Genomic DNA, 27916 nt, shown 5'->3' with positions numbered 1-27916 from the left:
TGCACAGCACAGGGAATGTATTTAATGGCACTGAACTGTATGTCTAAGAACCGTTAAGGTGATACATATCACGTTACGTATGTTTGCAAAAACACACACACGACGAGCAGGCAGTTGGAAAGATGTTTGTGAGGACTGGTCAAGCAGGTGCTATTGAGGAGGAGGCATCAAAGACTGTGTCTGCTCTTGTCTGTGACGCAGTCCTAGCGCTGTGGACAGAGGGGTCTTGAGAGCTTGTGTTGAGAAGGCAGGCGAGGATATCTTATCTGTGCATTTACTTATCTGTGCAGGTACTACACCTGCAAGTGTTCTTTAACAAAGTGCTTATACTCTACACCAGAATGAATATATTGTAAAGGTAGAGTAACTAGAATCTCAAATTCTAACGTGTGGCCAGTAGTCCTGGGAGTGGAGTATGGACAGGTGATGGCTGCCGTGCCCCAGTACACAGAGCACTCCCTCATGGGGTGCAGACCAGCCCAGGTTTTCCCACCACGTGCTAATACACAGTTCCATCTTCTCATGGATTCAGGGGGATTGTGGCCCAAGGCTGGACTTTCCCCTGTGGGTGTCAGGTCACCTGCTGCACCGTCTTATCTCAGGCTTTGAGGATCAAAAATGATTCTTGACCGAGAGGGTGTGACATCTACCCTTGCCAAGTGGCGGTGTCTTGGGGCTTCCTCAAGTACAGGAGCGAGGCCAGCCCCCAACGCCCTGCCTCTGACGGACCTGGTGGTCAGCATTGCTGACCAATGTGAGTACAGCTGTTTGTCCTTGTGTCATTGCAGCAGCCAACTGACCTGGAGGGATGTCCAGCACTTGCTGGTGAAGACGTCCAGGCCAGCCCACCTCAAAGCAAACGACTGGAAGGTGAACGGTGCTGGTCATAAAGGTGCGGCCGAGACTTGGGGGCTGGGCAGGGCCAGGTGCCATCTGGGCAGAGCCTGTGGGTGACCTCCCAGAGCCTGTATGGGGGAACATGGATTTCTCACCAAAAAAAAACCCAGATGACAGTAATTGTGTGTCACAACAACGAGGAGTGTGAACTTAATAGTTTAAGGAGAGTACCTATGGTCACTTGTGTATTGGGCTCCCTAAACCTCACGACCTTTGCCACATCAGGGGCCCCAGTACCGATAATGACTTCATGGTTCTCTTTAAATTTTTGCCTTTTTTTTTTTTACACAAAGGAATATATTCTAAAAGAAAACTGCATTACATCTAGTCAGTCGTGTGTGTGTGTTAGTAGCTCAGTCGTGTCCCACTCTTCATGACCTCATGGACGGTACTCCACTGGACTCCTCTGTCCATGGAATTCTCCAGGCAAGAATACTGGAGTGGGTTGTCATCCCCTTCTCCAGGGGATCTTCCCGACCCAGGGATCAAACCCAGGTCTCTTGTAGGCAGATTCTTTACCACCTGAGCCACCAGGGAAGCCCCCCCCAGTCAGTCATGGGCTTGATGCCAATCATAATAAATGAAGTTTGCTTTCGTGCCACCCAAGGGCAACTTGCACTCTTAGCCCTAAGTAGCTATCCCTAAGTTTCCACATCTGTACAGTGAAGACACTGAGATGGTTATGTGAGTTACTTTATAACTGTAGAACTTCTGTCAGCAAGTCCTTGTGTTTTAAAAGGGCTGCCTGCCATCACAGCTTGGGGCTGACCCAGGTACCGTGAGCTTAGCCCATGGTCAGGCTTGCAGCCAGGTATGTAAGGCCTCTTGAGCAGGTGGTGATAGGAGTGTGCTCCTGGGTTTGTCTGTCTTGCTTCTTACCAGAGACACTTGAAAACGATTTACATTCAGCCATGGTATATTAAAGAGAACATTTTCCCTTTTCTTAGGGTCAGATCCAACTATTTTGACACCAAGCCTGACATTCCTCTCTGTAAAATATAGGTCAAGTGTTGTCACCCCAAGTTCTAAGAGACGTTCTTTTAATGAGGAGGTTGGCTAGACCTGATGCATCCTTGTCTTACAGGGCTGTTGTTGGTAGTGGTGTGCTGTAACAAGAGCTGACCTACATTTCAGTTTTGGCCTAATTAGTAGGATAAGGGGATGTATCTAGTTTTTAACCTTGCCTCCTAACTCTGAAACTCCCCTGCATGGCCAGATTAAACATTGACTCAGGCCAGCCTGTGTGCTAAACGATGCTGCTTTCCCCGGATGCCCTGGAAATTCCACAGGGAAAGCAAACAGCAAAAGAGAAGAGCGGAGCCTTGTTTGATTGTGTCTACTGCACACGTGGTTGCGTGAGCCACAGCACCTTGGGTCATGTTTTTCTCATCTGGTTCAAGACTCAGGGAGCACAGTTCAGTTCAGTCGCTCAGTCATCTCCGACTCTTCACGACCCATAGACTGCAGTACTCCAGGCTTCCCTGTCCATCACCAATTCCCGGAGCTTGCTCAAACTCATGCCCATCTAGTTGGTGATGCCATCCAACCATCTCATCCTTTGTCATCCCCTTCTCCTCCTGCCCTCACTCTTTCCCAGCATCAGGGTCTTTTCCAATGAGTCAGCTCTTCGCATCAGGTGGCCAAAGTATTGGAGCTTCAGCTTCAGCATCAGTCCTTCCATGAACATTCAGGACTGAGTTCCTTTAGGATTGACTGGTTTGATTTCCTTGCAGTCCAAGGGACTCTCTTGGGAGCACAGATGCCAAGAATTCCCTTTAATCTAAAGAAACTGGTCCTCATCTCACAGAAAGAAATTTCTAGACCCTCCCAGCATTTCTTTCACTTTGCACCCAAACGGAACACATTTTCTGGCCCTCACTCCTGGTCTAAAAGAGTTCTGTCCAGAGAGTAAGGCTGCTGGGACCCTCATGCGTCCTTGAGGCGGGGGCGGGGGCTGCAGCCGTGGCACTCTGGAGCTGGCCATGGCCCCACAGCTATCGGGGGACACAGGCAGCCATCCCTGGGCATGGGGGGCTGGGTCTGAAGGCCCTGTTTTTTCAGTTAGCCACCTCTATGGATTTGGCCTGGTGGATGCGGATGCCCTGGTCGTGGAAGCCAAGAAATGGATGGCGGTGCCCCCGCAGCACACCTGTGTCGCCGTCACTGACAAGAGGCCCAGGTGAGCTCAGCTCCTGCACATGCACTGGGCCCTGCTGGCAGGCGTTTGGGGGTTGGGGGGGTGGGGGTAGATGTTCACACATGCATTCCTGTGCTTGTTGGTGGGGACACATGTGCGCGCCGGTGTGTATATGTGTATGTGTATACAGGTGTGTGTATGCTTGTGTGCAAACACGTGTGTGCATGTGTGTGCACACACTTGCAGTGCGTCTGCATATGTGTCTGCCTTTTTTTCCTGTGGATTATGAGACAGATAGAGGAATTGCTTCTCACTCCAGGAACGTTTTGAGGCCTTTTGCTGTTGATGTTGTTCCCTCTTATCTGTTGCTCCCTCGGCCTGAGCCCCTAACGAGGACTGGAAATTCTTAGCGTGTATTTAGCGGAGCTCCCAGAGGAGGGCGCTGCCCTGCCAGCTGGGGTGATGGGCAAAAGTGGCACCTGCCTCAGGGCCCGGGATGGCAGCCCTGCTGCTCGTCTGTTGCAGGCAGGGTCTGGTGTCTAGGGAATACCACAGTGTGTCGGAGTGTCTGGGCTCCAATGACTGGAAGGTTTAAGCACTGGGGTTTAACCTGCCTCGAGCCTTCGCAGAGTCCTGTCTTCACCTTCCTGCCAAGGTTGAGCACTGCCCTTTGTGTGACTTATTCTCAGTCAGTTGCATTTGTTCATTAAAATTTTTGTTTTAAAATTTTCAGCTGTCAAGTAATCAAAATGGCAAGAACTCTGTTCCATTAGGTTCAGATGATTCTCCTGAATTCTGTTGCCACTGTCCCTTCTACCCTTTTTTAGAGTGTGTTTCTCTAGGCCTTAAAATCTGATGAAGAATGGAAGAATGAGATACATTCCTTTCTAGCATTTATAACCTTTGGAAAATGTGTGTTTTTTTAAAAAAATGATAAGGTGATTGAAAGTGTTTCTTGCTTTGTCAACAAATACAGATAATGCTCTGAGGTCGCCTCTTCCTTGAAGGCATCCACTTCTTATAATATGCCCTTTTGCGGTAAAATTTTCAGAGTATTTTTTGTTGATGCCTTGTGTGCAGTAGGAATTCAGAAAGTATTTGTTGGATGAATATCACAGTGGGAGCTTTGGAAAAATTACATTTCCCTCCTGATGCTGATGGTGAAGACTGACTGGCAGCTTCACCCTCCAGGCCTGACCATCTGGTCAGCCAGCAGATAGGTCTCACTCTTGATGCTGGAAGGCATCGGTTTCTCTGGGGAGCCTTAGACTGTCCGATTTGGAGGAAAGTAGAAGTTCCCTGAGCCTGAGGAGGCCTGTTGCGTTCTTCTGCATGGCTGGTTGGGAGATGCCTGGCTCACAAGTCCTCAGGCTCCAGGTTACGTGACGCCTGCCCGGGCCGCGTCCGGGCTGCAGCCCTTCCCTCCTGCCGGCCTCCCCGTCGGGCAGCTGCTGAATGAAGCATTCTTCTCCTGCCAGAAATAGTTTTAAGATGGGAGAGTGGTGCCTCGGTGGCGCAGGGTTGTTTTTATTTTTATTTTATTTTGTTTTTTAAGTGCTGGTCCATGGAGTCTAGACAGCACGGGTGGAGGGGCGCAGCTGTCGCACACAGTATGACATTGTTTCTGTCCTTTGAGGAGAGAAAGGCCACATACTCCGGTGGACAAGAGAATCACACGTCTGTCTCTAAGGGAAAACCATCTTTGCATTCAGCAGCCTTAGCCTCGCAGGACTAGTCAGCCAACCAGCTGTCCCACACCACAGACTCAGCTGCAGGTTCGGTTGTCCCCAAGGACGTGAGGGCCAGGACACAGACACACGGGCCACCAGCCGGGTGCTCCGCGTGGAATCACATGCCTGCTTCGACCTGTAGTCACAGCCTGCCTGCCAGGGTCACTTGAACCAGGGCGCTCGGCGCCCCCAGTGCTCACGGCCGGTTTCCTTCATCAGGTTCTTTTTTATCTTTAACTAAGCTGCCAGGATGGTTTGGCTTAAAGATGAAAAGGAAGTCTTCCCACACACCTGCTTCTCCCCTGCCTCTCCTTGCTCCCTCTCCAAGGATGCTTCATGGTCCAGTGGTCCCCCAGGATGGCTGTTCATTCTCTCAGCCTCTTTCTGGTTTCTCCTTCTCATGGTGGAATCCAGGAACGCTGTGAGTGTCCTAGACCCAGCTTTAGGGCTTCTCATGGAGAGCAGAGAGAGAGAGGAGAGAGAAAAGAGAGAGACAGAGAGAGAAAAGGAGAGAGAGGGAGACAGGGAGGGAGAGACAGCGAAGGGGGAGGAGGGGCCCTCCTTGGGCATCTTGTGCAGACCTTTGTACCCACATGGGACTCATTTCCCTGCCCTCCCTCCTGAGTGGAAGGAACAGTCCACCCCACTGTGAACTTCAGAGAAGCGTGTTCACTGGCATTAAGTGCAGGCGTCCTGGCAAGTCTGCGGTGATGTTGGTGAGGTCGTGTGGGGTTGTGGGCCAGAGGCTTGGGTGTCCCTGGTCACATGCAGGGCAGGAATGAAGAGCACCAACACCCCTCCACCCTTGTCCACCCCTCAGTCCTCCCTGGGGTATGTCCTGTCCAGGGAGACGGTCGCCCCAACCGTGACCAGAGCAGTCCCAGGACTGCCCTCTCTGCAGATCCAGCCTGTGCTCGGGCATGGGCGTCATCCCCTCTGTGCCCTGAAGGACTGCTTAGGCCCCGCTGGTGTCCCTCTGCTGGCGGGCTCTGTCCAGCGCCACCCCAAACCTGAGTCAGGCTCGGGCCAGAGGAGCAGAGGGCCAGCAGCACAGCAGAGAGGCAGTGATGGAGGCAGGGGGCAGGCTGGCATCAGGGACTGTCGGGGGAGCTGTCAGTCATTCTCTGCAGAAAGGCCGTGCTGAGTCATTCTCTGCAGAAAGGCCATGCTGACCCCCTTGTCTGAACACTGTGCATCCAGGGTCTGGCTGGCAGGGAGGCAGCCTGTGTCTGTTGGCATCCCCGAAGGTCATGGAATAGGCCGTGGAGCCACCAGGAGAGGCCAGGAGAGAGGCGCCCTTGGGAGTGGGGTGGTGAGGAAGGAGATGGGTTAGGCTCCCCATACTCCCCAGGTGCCAGCCCTCCCTTCACCCCCAGGGGCCAGCCCTTCCCCAACTCCTGTTCCCAGGCACTGATCTCCAGATCTACCTGGACTACCTGATTACAGCCTTCACCCACCCCCACCGTGGGGCAGCCCCCCGCCACCCACAGAGCAGGCATCGGGGCTGAGCATGGCTGAGCTGCTGCTACTGCTGCTAAGTCGCTTCAGTCGTGTTCGACTCTGTGCGACCCCCGAGACGGCCGCCCACCAGGCTCCCCCGTCCCTGGGATTCTCCAGGCAAGAACACTGGAGTGGGTTGCCATTTCCTTCTCCAGAGCATGGCTGAGCAGATGTCATCAAATGTGGAGTCTTGGCCCAGCAGGAAGGCAAGTCCCTCGACCTTGCCAGGCACATTCATGTTCGAGAATGACTTGTATAGGCCATACAGGTGACCCAGCCTCTGTTGTGACTTGCAGGCACACAAGGATGGCATTCTTGACTGGTCTTGGGCACAAACGGTTTAAACCTCCTTAGAAGTTTCTGTCAATTAATGGAAGGTAAATAGGGTCATGACCAGTGCCATCTGCCTATGCAAAATTATTTTAAAGTCTAGGAGTGTCAGATAGAAAAGGGTGAAGTGACACTTTTATAACCTTTCTAAAAGTGAAAATCAAGCTTAGTATAATTCCCGTGAAGGAAAAAGAGTCCCAGCTTTTAAGAATCTTATCTGATCTGTAGGATTTTCTAGCTAGCATGTCCCTATGTTTTTAAAGACCCAGCTACAGCTGGATTGTTGATGACGTCTGTGCCTCCTAACTCCATGCTAAAAGACAGCCAGAGTCTTCTAAAGCAAGAAGAATTGACCTGCTCGTCTTCGGTTTCAGCAGGTTTGGAAGGTTACCATCCAGACAGTGTGTAGTTTAGTGTGGCTTGTCTTTTATTAGAGAACTCACACCCACCATGCAAAGATACTTCAAAACTAAAAGCTTTGACTCAGGGTTAGCTCCAAAGCAGAACATCTATTTCTAGATGTTCAAGAATTAACTGTGCATTAACCACATGCTGTTTACACTTATTGTTAAACCAGACCACATGTGATGGCCTTTTTATAACAGCTCTGCTTATAAATATGTAGTGGGTCGATGGGTGATGATTGTCAGGCACTTACTGTGTGCCAGATTTTGTTCTAAGCACTGTGTGTATGGATTCACTCACTCAAAACCTCCAACATGAGTGTGAGGTTTGGAAATTATTAATATTTTTTTTTAATTTGGCTGTGCTGAGTCCTCATTGCTGCGCAGGCTTTTGCCTAGTTGTGGTACACGGGCTTCTCATTGCAATGGCTTCTCTTGTTGCAGAACACAGCCTTAGTTGTGGTGCACGGGGTTAGTTGCTCCACAGCTTATGGGATCTTCCCAGATCAGGGTTGAACCCGTGCTCCTTGAAGTAGAAGCACGGAGTCTTAACCAATGGAATGCCAGGGAAGTCCAATGCTCCCTGCTTCTGAGATGAGCATTGGAACTTGGATGATACAGTTGTCTTCGTTGTCCACAGTAGTTGTGTTCTAGGAAGTCACCATAGACGCTGGAGAGATACAGGCGAGGTTCCCGGGGGTTCTGAAACACTCTGGGCCAGGATGCAGGTCTGGGCTTGAAACTAAGCTGGGGAGGGGTCTTCAAGGTGGGAGTGCAAAGTGAGACAGACCTGGGAGATGTTACGGGTTCGGTTCCAGGTCACTGCAATAAAACAAGTCACATGAACTTTTTGGTTTCCTGATGCATACAGAAGTTACATTTCTAATACACTGTAGTCGGTTGTGTGCAATAGCACTGTGTTTAAGAGGACAATGTACCTACCTTAGTAAGAAGTACTTTACTGCTAAAAAGGAAAAAAAAGAAAGACTTTTACTGCTAAAAAAAAAAAAGACTCACCATCATCTGAGCCTTCAGTGAGTCATAATCTTTTTACAACAGTACATCAAACATCACCAGAACTTTATTAAAAGTGTGAAAACTTCAAAGTTCATTGAAGAGTTTGAAATATTGTGAGAATTACCAAAATGTGACAGAGAAACACGAAATGACCAAATACTTTTGGAAAATTGTTGCCAACAGACTTGGCTGCTGCAGGGTTACCACAGACAATTTGTAAAGCAGGGCAGTGGAGGGAGGTCCCTGTGCTGACTGCTGTGGCCTCCCAGCTTGAGCAGAGCGGAGGGGGTGGGGGGCACCCCCTGCTGCTGCCCAGCTTCTCCTGCTTTTTGGTTTACTCGAAAACAGTTCTGCCTCTGGTTCTGAATGTCACTTGGATGCTCTAAGATTATAAGCACAGTGACTAGTTGAGTGCCTTGAATTTAGTAAATTGGGAACTTGTCACTACAGATATACGAGCAATCAGATGGTGTCATGTACTAGAGAAAGCTGAATGCAAGATCTAGGAAGTGAATACGAGCCTTTGGGCTGGTCACCCTTCCCCACCTTCCCTGAGGGGGGAGCTGCTGAGGGGAGTAGGATGAAGGAACACCTGGAGGGTCCAGCATTGAGTCTGGCACAGCTCAGCAGGAAGTGACACATCTCCGTCCCCAGAGCCCTTTTCCAGGAGGGCAGCCCCCACAGCTTGAATATCGTTGGGTCTGAAGGGACCCCTTAAGTCCTCAGGCTCCCTGGGGTCCTGGAGAGATGGCTTTGTGTACAGATGACAGTTTCAGAGTTTATTAGCAGAAGAACGTCCTCAGTTATCTTGGGAGCTTTACGATCTCTCTAGATCAGCTTTTGTGATTAACGTGCAGCTTACCTGTGTTTGTGTTTCTGTGTATGATTTAACTGAAACCCCACAGCTTCTGTGCTCAGCCTGGCCAGTTTGTGTGCCCTCAGGAAGGGCCAGCAGCTGGGGTCCCCGAGAGGCTCTGCCAACCTCAGTGAGGATGCCACGTGCGCTCCCTATAATGCGCTTTCCTCTTGGAGCATCAGCTCCAAGGCCAGGCTGGGGAGGCAGCTGTGGGGGGCATAGGGGTCTTTACTCCTGCTCATGTACCCTGAGGTCAGGCCCCTCATGGGGTTTCCTGGGTGGGATATGTTTCTAGAGCAGAGTGATTGCTCCCCATCCCAGCTGGCAGATGTTTGGGGGTGGGGGCTTGGTTGTGACTTTTGTGTCTGTTTCATCCCCGTCTTGCTTTTCAGCTGAGTAGAATGTAGGGTTGCTTAGTGAGTCTTCACAGGGGAGTGTCCACCACTTCCTTCCCCAGCACCCACATTGCCTCCTCAATGCAGGAGGCGGGAATAGTTTACCTGGAGATGAGTGAATCCCCATGGGGCTGGGCGGGGCTGCTGACCACTAAACACTGACAGTAAAACCTGGGAGAAGCACTAGGAGAAGTAAGCATCTCTCAGTCAGTTTACGACCTATACAAGTCATGTTTTCAAATATTTAGAGAGTCTCCGGGGGGAATTACATCACTGTTTATAAGTGTTTTGATTGTTTTTTTATGACTCAGGCCCTGTCAAGCTAAACGATTTAATTCCGGAGTCACTGAGCCCACACAGGAGCTCCCTCTGGGGGAAGCCCTCTCCCCAGAGGGAAGTCGGGCAGAGTGGAAACAGTGCTCCCCACAGTAAACTGAGTGCTGGCCCAGCGTCGCAGAGTTACTCCTGTGCTGCTGGGCAGTGGGTGGCCTTTCTTAAGCTCGCAGGCCATCAGAGTGAGCTGTGCAGGTGCAGCATCGGCGGGTGGCCTGGCCCGGCTCTGCAGCAGTGTCAGGGGAAGGCTTGTCTGCTCCATCTGGGGAGTGGGTGAGAAAACCCTGGAGGAACTGAGTCCTGAGGGATCGGGATATGGTGCCTATCCCCAGAGTCCACCCCAGATGGTCAACTCCCCTGGGTTTGTTCAGAGAACAAACTCCCTTTGTGGGGTGGGAGAGGGGGGGCCAGACTTCCAGCAGGACCGTCCAGAGCAGACTTTCCATCCAGCCTCCGCAAAGAGTCCTCTGGTCCAGTCACTATGGCCTCCACCAGTGACCCCAGGTCCCTTGTCCCTCTCCTCCTTCCTGGCTCCTTGAACGTGATTGTGGGTCCATGCAGACATCTGTGCAGGACAGGGTGGCTCAGGTGGATGCAGGGGATTCAGAGCCTCACATGTGTCCATGTGTCCCAACTCTGCCCCTCCATAGCTCTGTGACCTCTCTGGGTTAAATGGGTCAGTCCTCGTCAGTATTCAGACCAGGGGCCAGTGCCTATCATATAGTCAGCTCTGGAAGTATTTGCTGTTGTTAGCATTTGGCATCATGACCTGTATCTTCAAGGTCAGTCTTCAAGACAGAGTGGCAGTGTTTTAAAGCCTCGTGTATCCCAGGCTGCTCAGGAGACCAAGCTGGCGACACTGAAGGGGTTGAATTCTGGGTATGCAGGCTGCGTCTGCACAGGAAGACAATCTTTAAGTCTCTCTGAGCAAATCCCAGAATGATCAGTCCCTTCAGGGTAGGTGATGTGACTTTGACAGACGTGTCTAAGAGGGGGACACAAGGGGCTTTGGCCGGGAGGTCTGTCCCGTACCCTGGTGCACAACTTAGGGGTTTGGAGCCCTACACTAAGCCCTCCCCCCTCCTGGCAGGAGCATTCCGGTGGTGCAGACGCTGCGGACCACCGCCCTGACCACTGCCTGCGCCGACCACTCGGACCAGCGCGTGGGCTTCCTGGAGCATGTGGTGGCCCGCGTCTCCATCTCTCACCCGCGCCGTGGGGACCTGCAGATCCACCTGACATCCCCCTCTGGGACCAGGTCTCAGCTGCTGGCGAAGAGGTGAGTCCAGATGGGCAGGGGCCGGTGGGGCTAGGGGATGGAATCCGGAGGGGTTGGCTGGGTGAGGGGTAGATAGGGGCCGGGCGCAGCTCAGTGTCACAGGGCTCTGCAAGGCACCAGCATGTTGGGGGCTCTGGAGACACATACACGCAGCCCCCTAAACCTAAGAAATAGCCTCCTGCATCCTAGCCTTCAGACCCATCCAGAACCTTTTCCACTTTTGGCTGCGGGCAGTGATAGAGGCTTTGGCTGTCTGTTTGGTGGAGAGATGTGTTCCCTTGCTGGGCTCCCCCTCATAGCACAAGGGTGACAGTGATGTCTCCCCTCTGGAGGGGGCCCAGGCCACCTTCTGTACTTGGGGGCCGGTGTGGGCACAAGCATTTGAGGGTGCCAGCCGGCAAGCTGCAGCTTTGTGCTATTTTGCAACCAGAGTTGTTGTTGTTAGAACTTTTAGAGGTTTCCTTTAAAAATCCACAAGTCTAGTCTTCTTGAGAAATTGGAAGCTGTCCAGTAGCAGGCTTGTATTCCGCGGGCAAACACTCACTAGAGCGCCCAGGGCCTGTCCCTGCACCAGCTGAGGCCAGGTGGGGCTGCTCATCTCCCAGCCCTCATGAGGTTACCTCTCGGGCATGGGCTTTGGGACCCAGAGACTGGAGCTCGCAGCCTGCTCCTCCATGGGCCAGCAGGCGCAGGGGGCTGCCACTGCTCCTTGGCTCTGGAGGCGTCCTGAGGTTCCTCCATCTCAGCTAGCAGAGTTACGAGAACTACATATGATGACACACTGGAAGTGCTGGCCCAGACTCTGTGCTCCTCCCCTCCTGACTCCCACTCCTTGCCCAGGCCCAGGGTGGGAGCTCCGAGATGAGAGGGCTATGAACCTGGGCTCACCTGGTTCCTAGCTGCCTGTGCCCTGGGTCACTCTGAGCCCAGGCTGTCATCTGAATCTTGGGAGTTGGGTTTTTCCAGGGCAGACTGTGGGATTACAGCAGGAGTCTCTGTTTCAGGACCCAGTCACTTTTTGACCTCTCAGCTAAGATCAAGTGTGGGATCATCACCTTCTACTTTATTTCTGATCTTGCTTAATTCAGCGGCTTTTTCAGGTTTCTAGGTTTCTTTTTCTTTGAGTAAGCGGATGTCTTAAGTCCCTCAGTCCCAGAAAGAGCTTGTCTTTATTTTACATTCATTGGGTGTCATGTGTGAAGATCAGCCTTGACCTTGGTGGTTTCTTAGAAGAAAGTATCAGTTTTCCCCTCCCTGCAGTGTTTGTGTAGAGCATGCTCCGTTTGTAAACATTTCTGCAGGGTGGACATTTAGAGAATCCCCAACTGGGAATTGAGTCTGACATCACATGAAACATCTGAGTTTCAGTAAAGAGCCCCCTACACATTAGAAATAGAGATAGACAGGTTGTGAAGGAAGAGTGAGATGAGGAGTCTGGGAACCTTTCTTCTCAGGGTCTGAGGGCTGGAGATAGAGGGCGCCCGTGAGCTGCTCCCTGTTTCTGCCTGAAGCAAGCTTGAGAAAGTGGACCCAGGCTGAAAGTCCAGCAGGAAGGCCCGAGGGGAACGTGTACCTGTGAGGACCTGGGGGGGGGTGAGGCCAGTGCTCAGGGTGTCTCCTCTCCCCTCGTGCACCTGTGAGGACCCAGAGGTGGGGGCAGGGCTCCGGGCTGTCTCCTCTCCCCACGTGCACCTGAGAGGACCTGCTAAGCCCTGGGGCCCAAGTGAGGGTATATTCTCCACGAGGCTGAGCAGTGGTTCACGTTCCTCATTTCTATCTTCTGGAGAACAGCGCTGCTCTCAGACAACGTGAGTGTTTCCTTTACTCCAGAAGTCAGCATTTCGGAAGGGCCTTCTCCATGCCACCTTTGCAGCTTTCCAGGAAGGAATGGTGTGGTCCTGCTGCCATCACTTTCCAGTGTCCAGGAACTGGGATCACAGCTCTGTGGAACCCTCCTGGGGTGGAGCATGGGGGCGCTTGTTGGTGATGGAGAGAACCCAGGACAGGAGAGGGCGTTTCAGCTCTGCCAGTCACTGGAGGGGGACTTGCAGCAGATCCCTGGGCCTGGAGTCTTCGTGTGAGAGCTAGGGTGGGGGAGGAGCCCCCCACTGATGGAGCCCCATCTCATGCTGGGCGCCACCAGAGCCGCCTGGCTGCCTTCCTCAGTGAGCGCCTGGGGCCCCGCCAAGGTTGAGGGTGCAGGCACCTTGCAGGGTGGTGCTGCACAGCCAGGGTCCACCCACCATCCCTTCTGGGCGCCTCTGGACTGACCCCACGACTGCGATTGCAGATTGCTGGATCATTCCAACGAAGGCTTTACAAACTGGGAGTTCATGACCGTGCACTGCTGGGGAGAGAAGGCTGAGGGGGAATGGACGCTGGAAATCCAAGACATGCCGTCCCAGGTCCGCAACCCGGAGAAGCAAGGTCAGTGGCTCCTGGGATGGTCCCAGCACCTCCTGTGTTTCAACCCTGTGGTTAACCCTAGACTTGACTCAGCCACAGTACCTCAACCACTCTTTGCTTTTTCTTAGAGGTAAAGTTTACATAATATAAATTTCACTGCTTTAATCATTTTTAAGTGCACAGTTTAATGGCTTTCAGTACATTCACGATATTGTGCAGCCATCACACCGTCTAATTCCAGAACTTGGTCATCATCCCAGGGCGGGAGTCCCTACATGTTCAACAGTCACCCCACTCCCCACCCCTTGCAACCCTAGCAGCTCCTAACCTATGTTCTATTTCTGGACTTGCCGCTTTTGGGGATTTCATATAAAGGGAATCAGTATTTGTGACCTTTCTCACTGGCTTCTTCTGTGTAGCATCGTGTTTCAGGGTTCATCAGTATTATAGCCGGTGTCAACACTTCATTCCTTATTATGACTAACTACTCTCCCGTTGTATTGATGGACCGAATTTTGCTTATTCATTCATCACTTGATGGACAACTGGGTTTTTTTTCTCTCTTCATAGCTACTAATATTATGAATATCCGTGTACAAGTTTTTGTATGGACGTATGTTTTTAGTTCTCTGGGCTGTGTACCTAGGAGTGGGATTCTTGGGCCATATGGTAAGTCTGTATTTAACTTTTTGAGGAATTGCTGGGAAATTTGACAGTGGCCAGACAGTGGCCAGACAGTTCCTGTCATCAAGATAGGAGGATTTTAAGTTCCCTACCAGCACTCTCTTTTGTTATAACCATCCTAGTGGATGAAAAGTGGTGTCTCACTGTGGTTTTGATTTGCATTTCCCTAATGATTAGTGATGTAGAGCATGTTTTCATGTGCTTATTGGCCATTTTATCCCTTCTTTGGGGAAATGGCTGTTCAAGTCATTTGTCCACCTATAAACTGGCTTGTTTGTCTTCTGTCATCAAGTTAAAGGAACTTTAAATATTCTGGACACTAGACCCTTACCAGACAATGCGATTTGTAAACCACTTCCCCCAGTACCTGGGTTGTTTATTAATAATGCCCTTTGACACAGCCATTTTTTATTTTGAGGAAATTCAATTTATTTTTTCTAGTTTTGCTTCACTTTTAACATCATGTTGAAACCATTGCCTAACCTGAGGTAACGAACGTTGAAAACTGTTTTCTTCCAGGAGTTTTATAGTTTTAGCTCCTTGGTTTAGGACTTGGATCTGGTTTTAATCCCTTTTTGTGTATAGTATGAGGTGAGAGTCCAAGTTCCTTCTTTTGTCTATGGAGGTCCTGTTGTCCCAGCACCATTTTTTGGAAAGACTGTCCTTCTCCAGAGCAGTGTAAACACCTGCCTTCTAGCTCTGGACTTGCCTGACCTGCTGGACTTTGGGGGACGGGGACACTCCCTTCAGTGTCCAGAGCGTCTTCCCGACCCTTCAGTGGCCCCTGGGGCACGTTCATGTGTGTGAGCTCCACCTGTAGAGACACCACTCTTGAGGTGGCCTTTGTGGGAACAGGGGTGTCCAATGAGTGTCGACAAGCCATACCGCCTACTCCCCATGCAGGACAGGAACAGGCCCCCAGTCTTGGCCATCCGGGTGGAGCCAGCGTTGGTTCCATTGGCTCTCTGCACATAGAGGGGCCAGGAGGGGAAGAGTGAGGGCCAGGTCCTGAACCATGCAGGTCAGCGTGGTGGGGCCCAGACAGTGACCTAGGATGGCCAGGGGTTCCCCCGATGCTGACCCCAAAGCCCAGGAGAAACTCAGGCCTGTGAGCCACCTTGAGGACGTGGTTGGTGCTGGGCATGCCATTCCCTCACTGGTCATCAGGGCAGGGTGGCCCCTGAGCACCGGGTCTCCGTTGGCCTCAGGGCCAGGAATACAGCAGCAGCACAGAGCCACCACCCTCAGAAAATGTGGCCAGTCCTTCCTCTGCCATGATCCCTAGAACCAGTGCGTGGGGCACCAGAGTGCAGATCAGTGCTGTGTGTTTCTGTCCACTCCATTCTCTGAATCTTAATTGCTGAAGAAAGAAAACAACCAACTCACTTCAGAGGTGCGCTGGATGACAGCGCTGCACGAGTGGGACCAGAGCCAGGGCTGGTTGGGTAATTAAGTCCTTGAATGACTCCCTCCCTCAAACAGAGCTTGCCTCCTATCATTCCCAGCCTGGTTTGTGTCGTGTTTTAAAACTCTTTCACCTGAGGAGGACATCGTTTTCCTCCTCAGCTCCTAGGCCAAAGAAATGGTGTGTCTTCTCTGAATCACTCCCTCTGCAGGCCAGGTTAGGAGTGTGATCAGGTACAAACCCGGCTCACAGCTGGGTTGCCTCTGCCTGCGGCATTTCAGTTGATTCCTGTTCAGCACACCCTTATCAGTCCCGACCCAGAGGTTTCCTTCATTATCCCTGTGGCCTGTCTTCACATATCTGGCTTTAGGGTGTTTGTGGTTGGGTTTTTTGCTTTTAAGTGTTGCAATTAGGAGATAAAAATCAAATGAAATAACAAAGGCTCACAGGTGCCTGGAACCTGGAGCTTTGCTGCACCAGGGTCAGGGCTCCTCCCTTCTCCTTGGCCTGAGGCTCCAGGGGGCACCTGACTTCTGAGACCTCACTGTGACCCATGGGTGTGGACATGGCCCTATATTTTTTTTTAACTCAACAGAGCTCTTGAAACACAATAGGCACTTAGAATAGATGGTTATCAATCTTTAAGAGTTTTTCTATATACTGTCTGCCTGGCTTCAGTATCATTAATTAATCCATTCTTAACAAATCTACCATTTTAACACACTCCCAGCAAATATCACCTTGAAACTAAGGGATGGAGGGTTGCTCTGAATGATCATGAAGTTTTCTGAAAGAGTAGACTAGGGAAAAAAATTCTGAAAGAATTAAATGCAGATATTTAAACATATTTTCAAACTATAATAATTAAAAAGCTGTGTCACTCGTTATTAGATAAATGCAAATCAAAACAACACTGAGGTATCACCTCACACCAGTCAGAATGGCCATCATCAAAAAATTGACAATAAATGCTGGAGAGGTGATAGAAAGAAGAGAACCCTCCTGCACAGTTCGTGGGAATGTGAATTGATACAACCAATATGAAGAATAGTATGGAGATTTCTTAAAAAACTAGGAATAAAACTACCATATGATAGAGCAATCCCACTACTGGGCCTACGCCCTAAGAAAATCATAATCAAAAAAGACACACATACTCCAGTGTTCATTGCAGCACTATATACAATAGCTAGGACATGGAAGTAACCTACATGTCTATCGACAGATGAATGGATAAATTAGTTGTGGTACATATACACAGTGAAATATTACTCAGCCATAAAAAGGAATGCCTTTGAGTCAGTTCTAATGAGGTAGATGGACCTTGAGCCTGTTAAACATAGTGAAGTCAGAAAAACAAATATCATATATTAACGCATATGTATGGAATCTAAAAGGTACTGATGAACCTGTTTGCAGGCCAGCAATAGAGATGCAGACAGAAAGAACAGACTTGTGGACACAACAGGGGAAGGAGTGTGAGGAACGGACTGAGAGAGTGGCATTGAAACACATGCACTACCATATGTAAAACAGCCAGCCAGTGGGAAGCTGCCGTATTGCACAGGGAGCTCAGCTCGGTGCTCTGTGATGACCTAGAGGGGTGGGATGGGGTGGGAGGTGGGAGGGCACTTCAGGAGGGAGGGGACATAGGTACATTTATGACTGATTCATGTTGTTATATGGCAGAAGCCAACACAGTATTGTAAAGCAGTTATCCTCCAATTAAAAATAATTTTTTTAAAAAACTGTGGCATTGGTGCCGAAATAGACAGATGAGGCAAGGGGACCATAGCCGAGGCATGTAGACACACTGAGTGAAGTGTTTCTAACTGATGGGGCAAAAACAAAGTGTTGGATAAAAGCTATTGACAGTTGGTGCACCATTTGGAAAGGAAATCATTATCTTGGTGGATTTATACACATACAAGTAGAAACTTCTGTTTGGCAAAAAATACCATAATATTAAAATTAGAAAAATATTTACAAAATATTTTGGACAAACTCAAGTAATTCATAGATGGCTTTTTTCACTTCTCTGCAGCCCAAGGACTGCACATGTTTCTGTGAGGGGCTTTCTGGTCTCTGTGCCAACAACTGCGTTCTGCCATTTGAGTGCAAAAACAGCCACAGGAAATACATAAATGAAGACCATACTTGTCCTAACAGAACTTTACAAAAACAGGAGGTGGGATATACTGCCTGCCTAGTTCTTTTTTCTCAGGATGCTTTGGTAGTTCTGGGTCTTCTCTGGTTCCATATAAATTTTAACATTATTTGTTCTAGTTCTGTGAAAAATATCACAGGTAATTTGATAGGGATCGCATTAAGTTTGTAGACTGCTTTGGGTAGCATGGCCGTTTTAACATTGTTAATTCTTCCAATCCAAGAGCATGGGATATCTTCCCATTTCTTTGAATCATCTTCCATTTCCTTTATTAATGTTTATAGTTCTCAGCGTATAATCCCTTCACCTTCTTGGTCAGGTTTAGTCCCAAGTATTTTATTTTATTTTTTGATGTGATTTTGAAAGGGATTGTTTTATTTTTACATTTCCTCTCAATATTTCATTGTTAGTGTAAAGAAATGCAACCAATTTCTGTATGCTAACACTGCATTCTGCTACCTCACTGAAGCCATTTATCAGTTCTGATAGCTCTTGGGTTTACTAAACTGAACCTTCAGGGTTTTCTATAGATAGTTCCATGTCATCTGCATGTAATGGCAGATTTACCTCTTTATGTCAAGGACTTGCTGTGAGAATGAGCATACTCTAAGGGGGGGGTGCATTCAATTACAACCAGGACTCAGACCATACAAACTGCTCTGCCTACCCACCCGCACCCCAACTCCTTGTTATTCCACCAGCCAGCCCCTCTGAGCAGAGCCTTGACTCTGCCCCAAGGACCAGACTTCACAATCGGAAGCTCTTACTTCATTAGTTCATTTCTTTACTTCTCCACTCGGAGGAGTAAAAGTCTAATCACCATTGGTTTAATTGCTTATTTAATAAATCAAACTACTTTTTTTTTTTTTTACTAAATCTTGCTCATCAGTAAACAGTCATTATTTGAGTTGTCAATATGCTAAAAATTCATTTTCCCAGGGAAGATAATTAAACAGTTTTTGATATAAAAAATTCCGATACACAGGCAGGAAGACACCTTCTTCATCTGTAACATCTCAACTCCCATGGTTAGATGACTGCAGACAGACAATATTAATATATAATATTAATGTTTTAATATATAAATAATCACTAAGAAGTCTAGAAATCTCACAAATTGCTAAGAAAGATGCAAAGCTTCCCACTAGAAAAATAGGCAGAGAGCTTAAAAAAGCAATTCATAAGAAAAGTGACAACTAGTAAACGAAAGCTGTTTCCCTGGTGGCTCAGTGGTAAAGAATCTGCCTGCGATGTAGGAGACCTGGGTTCAATCCCTGAATCAGGAAGATCCCCTGAAGAAGGTCATGGCAACCCACTCCAATCTTCTTGCCTGGATAATCTCATGGACAGAGGAGCCTGGCAGGCTATAGTCCATAGGGTTGCTCAGGGTTGAACATGACTGAGCAAATAACACTTAATTTTTGCAATAATAAAAGAAAATATAAATTAAAACAGAGATGGACAGTTAAATACAGTAAGTCTCCTCCATATGAATGAGTGCCACTCTGAGAGCCCCATTATAAGTCCAATTTGTTCCTGAGTCCAACAAAGTCAGCCCAGGTGCCCAACTAACATACTTGGCTATATAGTACCGCACTGTGGTAGGTGTATAATACTATTCACACAAATACCACATAAAAAACAAACACAAAAAAGAGAGAAAACAGTTTTAATCTTACAGTACAGTACCCTGAAAAGTACACTAGTACCAGCTACATCACCACTGCTTTTACACTTGCTTCTAGACATCCTGAGCTTGAAATAAAGACACAGCACTACTATCCTGTATGCAGGACTGTACAGTAAAGTACACACGAGCACAACCACGTGTAGAGGGCACGCGCATGTGATGGTGTACACCACACATGCGAACTGACTCTCATGAGTGGACTTGTGAACACATGTTCACATATTTGAACACCTACAACTTGAAGGTTCGCATGTAGGGTTTACTGTATCAGGGTAACGAGCAAGCGAGTGGAAGTTCCCGAGTGTGCCTGGTGTTCTGCACTTGGGGCCACAGTGTGATTTGGTGCAAAGAGCCTGAACGCAGATGTCAAAAGGCCTGGGTCCCAGTTCCAGCTCCACAGAGTATAGCCTGGGGGACCCTGTGAGTGACAGGAACTCCGTCGTGCATGTTTGGGCACCTGATGGGTGTGAGCGTTTCCAGCACTACGTGGCATGCGGTGGGTTCTCCTGGATGCTCGGCCGCTTTTCACCTCGTCCCACAAGTGCAGGTTCTGACTGCCACCGTTAGGAACTGGCCCACAGGCCCTCAGGGAGGCTTCTGCCCAGAGGACACAGGTGGAGACCTGCCTGGTGCCTGTGGGGAGGGTTAACCAGTCTGTGAGAGTGGAGAGCTGGGGGCCTTGGGAACACCAGAATCTGGGGTGGGGTGGGGGTTGTGCTAAAGGCCTGCTTGCTAGGTTACCATCCCGTCCGTCCTTTCAAGCCTGCAGCTCAGCGGATCCATTCCATATCCGTTCTTCTTCTTAACCAACATTTTTTTTTTTTCCATACAAAAGAAGCAAAAATTTGCTCACAGCTTGATTCTGAAACTGCTGGGAGGACATAACCCACGACTTGCCATCCCAGCTCTGAGTGGCTGTGTGAGCATGGAGTGTCCTGGGGCCGAGCCTTGAGCAAAGGTCCTACATTTCTTGGCTTTCTCTGGAGCCCACCCAGCATACCAACTTCACCAGCTCACTTCCATGGAATCCCAGCTTTGAGTTTCTTCTTTCCCTAAACCTGAAAGTCAGAGCCAGGGCGAGATCAAAGAGGCCCAGCTGTGTTTGGTGTGTTTGCCAAGTCATGTGGAGTAAAGCTGCAGGGCCCGGTAAGTTATGCAGCTGGAACCTGCTCCATGCTCACGCCTACCTAATGGAGAGGAGGCAGAGTCTGTGAAGAGGCAGGGGCCAGAGGGAGCCCAGGCCTGCAGACCCCAGAACCCTGCTGCCTTCAGGCCCAAGGACCCTGCGTGTGGTGAGCGTGGAGCAGGGTGTCTGCGGGTGTAACCTGATCCTTGAAGGTCCCAGTCCCCTACCCTGTGGTGTCGGGGGATCATGGCTCCTGTGTTGCAGGCCGGGGAGGTTCCAGGTCACGATGGTGCAGATGGTGAGCAGAGACGTCCATGGTGGGCATCCCTGGACCCATCATGTGTTTCTTTTCTTTGTCAAGTTCAGTGATTCTTTGGCCTGCTATTCTGTCTGCCTTACCGAGCTCTCATTTTTAAGGAAATTGCAAGTCTTTTTTTGTTTTTTAAGATTTAAAAAGAATATTTGGCTGCACCAGGTCTTAGTTGTGGCATGTGGGATCCAGTTCTCTGACTAGGGATCTAAACAGCACACCCTCCATTGGGAGCATGGAGTCTTAGCTATGGGGCCACCAGGGACACCCCTGTGGTGTTCCCTTGGATGGAAAGGAAAGGACCAAAGAAAGCCCAGGGAAGTCATTTTTTTTGGACTTTACGCTTTACTCCATCCATCTCTGCATCCTCCCAGGTTTGCTCAGCCCGGCTGCCTGGGTACCTTGCCTCTGGCCCAGTGGGGAGGTCCTGCCCCACATCAGCTCCCTGGGTCTCCTGGAAGCTGAAGGCGTGTCTGGGGCACAGCTGCCCTATCGTACAGGTTGAAGTTGAGCTGGCCCTTGTGGAGAGGGGGCCAGTCAGACCTCAAGAGGACGTGGGAAGGCAGCCGCTTTCTCTCTACCTCCAAGTCACATGTAAATTCCGGCTTTCCAGTGGCAACTGAAAAAATGCACACCTGGTGAGTTGAGAGTTAGGTTTTATTTAGTGGACATACCAAGGACTAAAGCCTGGGGAACTGCCTCTCGGACAGCTCTGGGGGACAGCTCCAAAGAGGCAAGCAGGGAGCCGGGGTGTTTTGGAGCTTTTGCAACAAAGGCCAGGTAGTCCAAATATCAAAAAATTAGTATTAATTAAAGAAAACCAGCTATCTCAAGTTAAGGAACTTAGCGTGTTTCTATGTGTGGGAAGAGACAGGGCTCTGGGCTCCCTGAAGGCGTTCCTCTGACAGGCACGCCAACATCTGGGGCCAGCACCCTGCTCTTCTTCATCCTGCAGTCCTCCAGGGTGCATGGTTGTGTGGGAAGGTGCGGGTGCTGCAGCAACTGAGGGTCCCATGGGCAACCTGTTCTCTCCATCCTGAGTTCCTGCAGCGCTCTGGTCCGGGTGACTCCATGGTGGCAGCATCATTTGTTTACTGATACGGAGGTGAAGTCTTAGTTCACGCCAACACCTAGCTACCTGGAGGGGCAGGTAACACACCTGGAGTGCACCAGAGGTTTGCCCAGGGAGCAGGGCGCACACCCTTCCCAGCCCCACAAGGCCCATGGGGAGGAGGAGCTCCTCAGCCTAGAACCTGAAACTTTGCGAGGAACACACAGCCAGCTCAGTATCTGTTGCCCTCCGCCTGCCCAGCCTTCCCTACCCCCACGATTGCCCCGCCCGGTGAAGCCTCAGCCCATAGGCTTTGCCACAGACTCTGACTTTCTAGAGAACATGGCCTCAAGCACAAGGTCGGTGGCAGATTGGGTGTGTACTCCAGTGGTCCCTGTGAAGTGCTGGGAGGGTGGTCAACATGGGCATCCAGTCAGGACTGGTCCAGTGTGATCTTGGTGCACTGAGAAAGAGCAGGATGTCATCTCTCCTCTCCCAGGCGCTCAGCACCTGGAATGTGGCTAACATGCAGTTGTTGGATGGGGGAGTGAGTGAAGGTGCCCGTGGATGTAAACCTTGTTTAAATCAAGAGCCTGTATAATTTGAATCATCTGTTTTCAGCTGTGCATACTCATCAGTTCATTTCAGTCACTCAGTCGCAGCCGTATCGGACTCTGCGACCCCATGGACTGCAGCACGCCAGGCTTCCCTGTCCTTCACCAACTCCTGGAGCTTGCTCAGACTCATGTCCATCGAGTCAGTGATGCCATCCAACCATCTCTTCTCTGTCGTCCCCTTCTCCTCCTGCCTTCAATCTTTCCTAGCATCAGGGTCTTCTCAAATGAGTCAGTTCTTTGCATCAGGTGGCCAAAGTATTAGAGGTTGAGCTTCAGCATCAGTCCTTCCAATGAAGATTCAGGACTAATTTCCTTTAGGATTGGCTGGTTTGATCTCCTTGCAGTCCAAAGGATTCTCAAGAGTCTTCTCCAACACCACAGTTCAAAACCACCAATTCTTCGGCGTTCAGCTTTCTTTATGGTCCAATTCTCACATCTGTACATGACTACTGGAAAAATCATAGCTTTGACTAGATGGGCATTTGTCGACAAAGTAATATTTCTGCTTTTTAATATACTGTCTAGGTTGGTCATAGCATTTCTTCCAAGGAGCAAGCACCTTTTAATTTCATGGCTGCAGTCACCATCTGCAGTGATTTTGGAGCCCAAGAAAATAAAGTCTGTCACTGTTTCCATTGTTTCCCCATCTATTTGCAATGCAATGATAGGACCGGGTGATCTTCAGTTTATGAACACTTGAGTTTTAAGCCAGCTTTTTCACTCCCCTCTTTCACTTTCATCAAGTGGCTCTTTAGTTCCTCTTCACTTTATGCCATAAGGGTGGTGTCATCTGCATATCTTAGGTTATACTCGTAACCCGTATAATAATCAATTAAAAGAGGAAGAAATTAGTCTCTCCCATGTGACTGTTCTCTCCCTTTTTTCATCATAAAAAGTTCTATGGTTTCTTGATTTCAGTTCAGTAACTTGCATACATTTCTTTCTTACTGAGACCATAGCTGTTCTCACTCTCTTGTTGCTTTTGTTGACCGCTGTTGAATTGACATCTGTTTTGAGCTAATCTTCACTTCCAGAAAAAGAATGGAACTTTTGCAATCTGTGTTTGATGGCTCGATTTATCTCATACTGGCAGCTAGAAAGAAAGTCAGGTTTCAAGCAACTGGCTTCCAGGTTTGTCACTAAAACTCCTTTTCTGGGAGATTGTTCCTGCTGCCTGGAGAGAACTGAGCATGTCAGGAGGCCATACACACAGTTGTCCAGAAGCCCCGTCAGTGGGTCTCTGCCTCCCCTCTGCTCTTTCAGGGGCCCGTTTTAGGGCATTGTTCCCCCGAGTCTCCTAGTTCAGGAGGGAGAGGGAGGGCGACACGCTGCTTGTCCAGGTTGTGCATGCTTGTGCACGTTCTCAAGTCATGGCTTTATTCATCGTTCTGTGTCTCCTGGTCTTGGATGGAACAAAGAGATGGGATTTTTCTTGAATACTTCATTTTTACAAATAATACACTAGACATTGATGAAAATGAACAGTGAAACGTATGGGAAGAGGAAGAGCTCTCCTGAAAACCCCATCCCCAGGTTCCCCACTGTCGCATCAGCCACAGAGGTGCAGCCACCCTGGTCAGCATTCTGGCAGCCAGATCCCCTCCCCCCAGCCCCCCACCCCCAGAATATGTAAGTGCATTTAATGTTTGAAACACTTGACTTTATCCTTTTTCAGAAACACGTCATGTTCAATATGTCCATATTTCCACTTGGTGTTTTTCGGACTTGACATTTTACAGCGTTTTCTAACTGTGCTGCATGTATAATTTTGTATTTCTTTTTGTTACTTGCGCGTCAAGCACTTTTTCATGTCACTATATTTCCTCTGTAAACAGCATCTTATATATTTTTATAATACCTCGCCAAGTAGAAATACCATCACTTATTTAGAAAGTTCAGTCACTCAGTCTTATCCGACTCTTTGCGACCCCATGGACTGTAGCCTACCAGGCTCCTCCATCCATGGGATTTTCCAGGCAAGAGTATTGGAGTGGGTTGCCATTTCCTTCTGCAGAGAATCTTCCCGACCCAGGGACCGAACCTGGGTCTCCCACATTGTAGGCAGACGCTTTATCGTCTGAGCCACTAGGGAAGTCATTTATTTAAGCATCCCACTATTGTAGGACACATAGATTGTTTTCTGGGGGTTTTTCTGTTATAAATAGACAACTTAGTGCAAAAGGCGTTTTCCTAAATTTAAAGGTATTTTCTTGGAATCATGCACCAGAATTAAAAGTCATAGGACAGATAAGCAGTGGAAACCACAAATATACGTACTCCTGATACATATTACCAATTTGCTTTTCAACATGGTTGTAGGCACTGGCATTGCCAACTCTCAAGGAGATAAATGATATCTTCCTTTTAATTTGCACTGTGATTATTAGGAGGTTGAACGCTTTCCCGAATGTTTGTATGCACAGTGTGTATGTGTTTATTTACCCTTTCTTTTTTTGTCCAGAGAATAGTCAGTATTGTTGTTATCAAGCTAATAGGTGCTTCATGTAAAATACAGATGTAATAACCCTTTCTGGGTCATAGCTCCTATAAATATTTTTGTGGTCTGTTATTTGACTTAAATAGTCTTAAGAGTTATATATAGCCTTAAGATAATCTTAAATTTCTTCTCTAGAGTTTTGCTCATTCTCTTTTTATTCCCACTTTGTGATTTGATTTTCTTCATAGTATGATTTGAGGTTTTGTTATTTGATTTTTTTTTTTTAGTATAAGGTAAATATCTTTCATAAATTGCTAATGAATTACCCCCAAACAAAGACAAAATTGTAATGTGAAGAGATGTTGTGGGCTTCTGTGTCTGGCACCAGAAAGACCAAGAACAGAACAACTAGCGAAACAACTAGAATACACAAAACAAGTTGTGAAGTCCAGCTGTGTTGATAGTTCCAATAAAGGTAAATGACAAACTGCTTCATTTAGAAGACAAAAATTGTCAGATTAGATTTTTGAGTGTGTTTGCTATTGCGTCTGCCCCACTCTCCCTTGAGGCTGGCTTGTGCAAAGACTCCCTGCCCATGGCTTGTGGTGGAGTTCAGCCAAGAGAACTTCAGCAGGAGAATAGAAGGAGGAAAGTGGTACTTCCATGTGACTTATTTATCCCTCCAGCATCCCTTGGGGTCACACCCTCCCCTCCCCTTGCCTGTAGGCTATAGTACACCTGTGGGCTTAACACCCCTTCTGTTTCTAGCCCCATCATCCCTTGCCTCTGCTCATTGTTGTTAAGTCGCTTCAGTTGCGTCCGACTCTGAGACCGCATGGACTGTAGCCTGCCAGCCTGTCCATGGGATTCTCCAGGCAAGAATACTGAAATGGGTAGCCATTTCCTTCTGCAGGGGATTTTCCCAGCCTGGGGATTGAACTCACGTCTCTTGCGTCTCCTGCATTGGCAGACAGATTCTTTACCCCTGAACCACCTGGGAAGCCATTGGATTATCTGAGTTTAATTATGCTATCTGCTTCATGCTGTGACTGACTGAGAGAGGTATATGTAAGAACAATATCTAAACTATAAGAAAACTGCAAAGTTAAGAATACAGTGGATGGTAAAAGGTAGCCCAAGAAAATGCTAACCAAAGAGAGCTGATGTAGTTCCGTTAACACTGGAAAAACAAATGTTAAGGTGGAAGGCCTTCCTGAAGCTGGAAGAGGATCACTGATGTTGATAAAAGATTTGTTTCAGTCCTGATGTGGCCTCGAAATATATAAAGCAAAAATTTTTTAAAACTCCAAAGAGGAAAAGACAGACTAACACACAAGGTGGGAGGTTTAGTGTACCTCAAGTACATTTGACAGACAAAACAGCAAAAGTCAGTAGGAAGAGAATTCTGAACATCACAGTTGAAAATTAGATCCAACCAGTGGACCTACACACAATGACGGAAGAACACACTCACCTTTCCAGCACAAGGTGGATTGTTTATGAGAACTGGGCACATCATGGGCCATTTGGCAAGCTTCAGGCTATTTCCAAGGACTGGTAGTTATAAACCCTGTCCTCTGAGAGTACACGTAAGAAATCAAAACTTAAGAGGTTACTAACTAGAAAAAGCCCATACATTTGATAGTTTAGCAACACTACTAAATGACTCGTGTCAAAGGAAAATACCATAATTTAAAATAGGAGATCTTTGGAACTGGATGATTATAAAAATACTGCTGATCCAAACAGGTAGTGTGGGTAAAGCAAGAGGTGACAGAGGGAGGCCTAGCCCCAAGTGAAGAAAAAAAAAGCTACTCTTCCCCATGCTCTCCCTGTGGATCTGGATTTTACGTGTGACCATCTTCCTTCTGCCCAAAGAGCTTCTCCATTTCTTAGCCTGCTGGCCATGACTCTTCCCTGCTTGGATTTATCTCAAAATATCTTTATTTCAACCCATCTTTTGGTTTGTTTTTAAGGATAGGTTTACTTATTGACACGTTGATTTTGACTCTGCTGACAGGAATCAAGGCGAGGGTGCCATGGCTCCACCTATTTCTGAACAGTTATTTTCACTGGATCCTGGGTTGGTCCTGCTTCTTTTTTATTATTTCAGCACTTTAAAAATGGTACATTTTCTTCCTGTCTCCACTGTTTCTGACGCGAAGTGCTTGCATTTACTATGAAAACAAGCATTGTTTACATCTGAGCTAGCTGGCATGCTATGATAACATTTCCTTTCTGGTTTTGTTCTGGCTAGCAAGTTTGCTGAATACGAAATCAATAAACAAAAAGTGCGTTTTCACATTCCAGCATCCAGAACCTCTAATCATTCTTAGTGCCTCACTGATAAATAGAAAAGGACCCCCACACGTGTGAGAAGTTTATGCAACATCAAAACAGACACAGACTTTACAGAAAACAAACCCTGGGGGGAAGAAGCAACTCAGGCAGCAAAAACAAACAAAAGCAGGACCAGAAAATTTCAAGAAAACTGCAATTGGTGTTGTAGAATAGAAACATGGAGTAGGGGAAAACCCACTTCTTCCTCCCTCCTGTGTTTCTCTCCCTGTGACACCTCTGTTGTTCACACAGAGCTCTTCACTTCGGGTCACCAAATGTGTGGGGTTTTCTCCACCACAGGCAATTCTCTGCAGCTCCACCTGGGTGTGCTACAATGTAACTCCATTCTGGCACCACCTGCCACAGGACAGCATCAGCCCTACAGACTTAGGGTTCAGTAGTACAAGACTACCTGCCCCCTCTCCCCCACCCCACTGTACTTGGTACACCAGTTGTAAGCCTGGGTTATCACCTGTGCTTTTGACCAACTGCTTGTAGATCTGAAAACCCCCTCCTTGAGTTCAGTTCAGTCAGTTCAGTCACTCAGTAGTGTCCAGCTCTTTGCGACCCTGTGGACTTCAGCACGCCACGCTTTCCTGTCCATCACCAACTCCTAGAGCTTGCTCAAACTCATGTCCATTGAATCAGTGATGCCATCCAACCATCTCTTCTCTGTCATCCCCTTCTCCTCCTGCCTTCAATCTTTCCCAGCATCAGGGTCTTTTCCAATGAGTCAGTTCTTTGCATCAGGTGGCCGAAGTATTAGAGCTTGAGCTTCAGCATCAGTCCTTCAAATGAATATTCA

At 48.5% G+C, this 27916-nt stretch overlaps 1 protein-coding gene across 16 annotated transcripts in view; it reads left to right on the top strand.

Moving 5' to 3' along the window:
* PCSK6 (proprotein convertase subtilisin/kexin type 6) overlaps nucleotides 1-27916 on the top strand; it is a 208113-nt gene that overhangs the window by 156451 nt on the left and 23746 nt on the right. For all 16 annotated transcript variants that reach the window (XR_014070285.1, XR_014070284.1, XR_014070287.1 and 13 more), the window contains 4 exons: nucleotides 789-892; nucleotides 2959-3076; nucleotides 10690-10878; nucleotides 13169-13305. Coding sequence is in view for 8 of the 16 variants with exons in the window: in XM_081546615.1 (XP_081402741.1) it covers nucleotides 789-892; nucleotides 2959-3076; nucleotides 10690-10878; nucleotides 13169-13305 (548 nt within the window). In the remaining 8 variants the exon portion in view is untranslated. The remainder of the gene's footprint in view (nucleotides 1-788; nucleotides 893-2958; nucleotides 3077-10689; nucleotides 10879-13168; nucleotides 13306-27916) is intronic.

Source organism: Giraffa tippelskirchi, chromosome 12 (genome assembly GCF_054371585.1).
Source record: "Giraffa tippelskirchi isolate mGirTip1 chromosome 12, T2T-mGirTip1v1.2.pri, whole genome shotgun sequence".
NCBI lineage: Eukaryota > Metazoa > Chordata > Mammalia > Artiodactyla > Giraffidae > Giraffa > Giraffa tippelskirchi.
The sequence above is the reverse complement of the archived record's forward strand: the minus strand, read 5'-3'. Positions and strand labels throughout refer to the sequence as shown.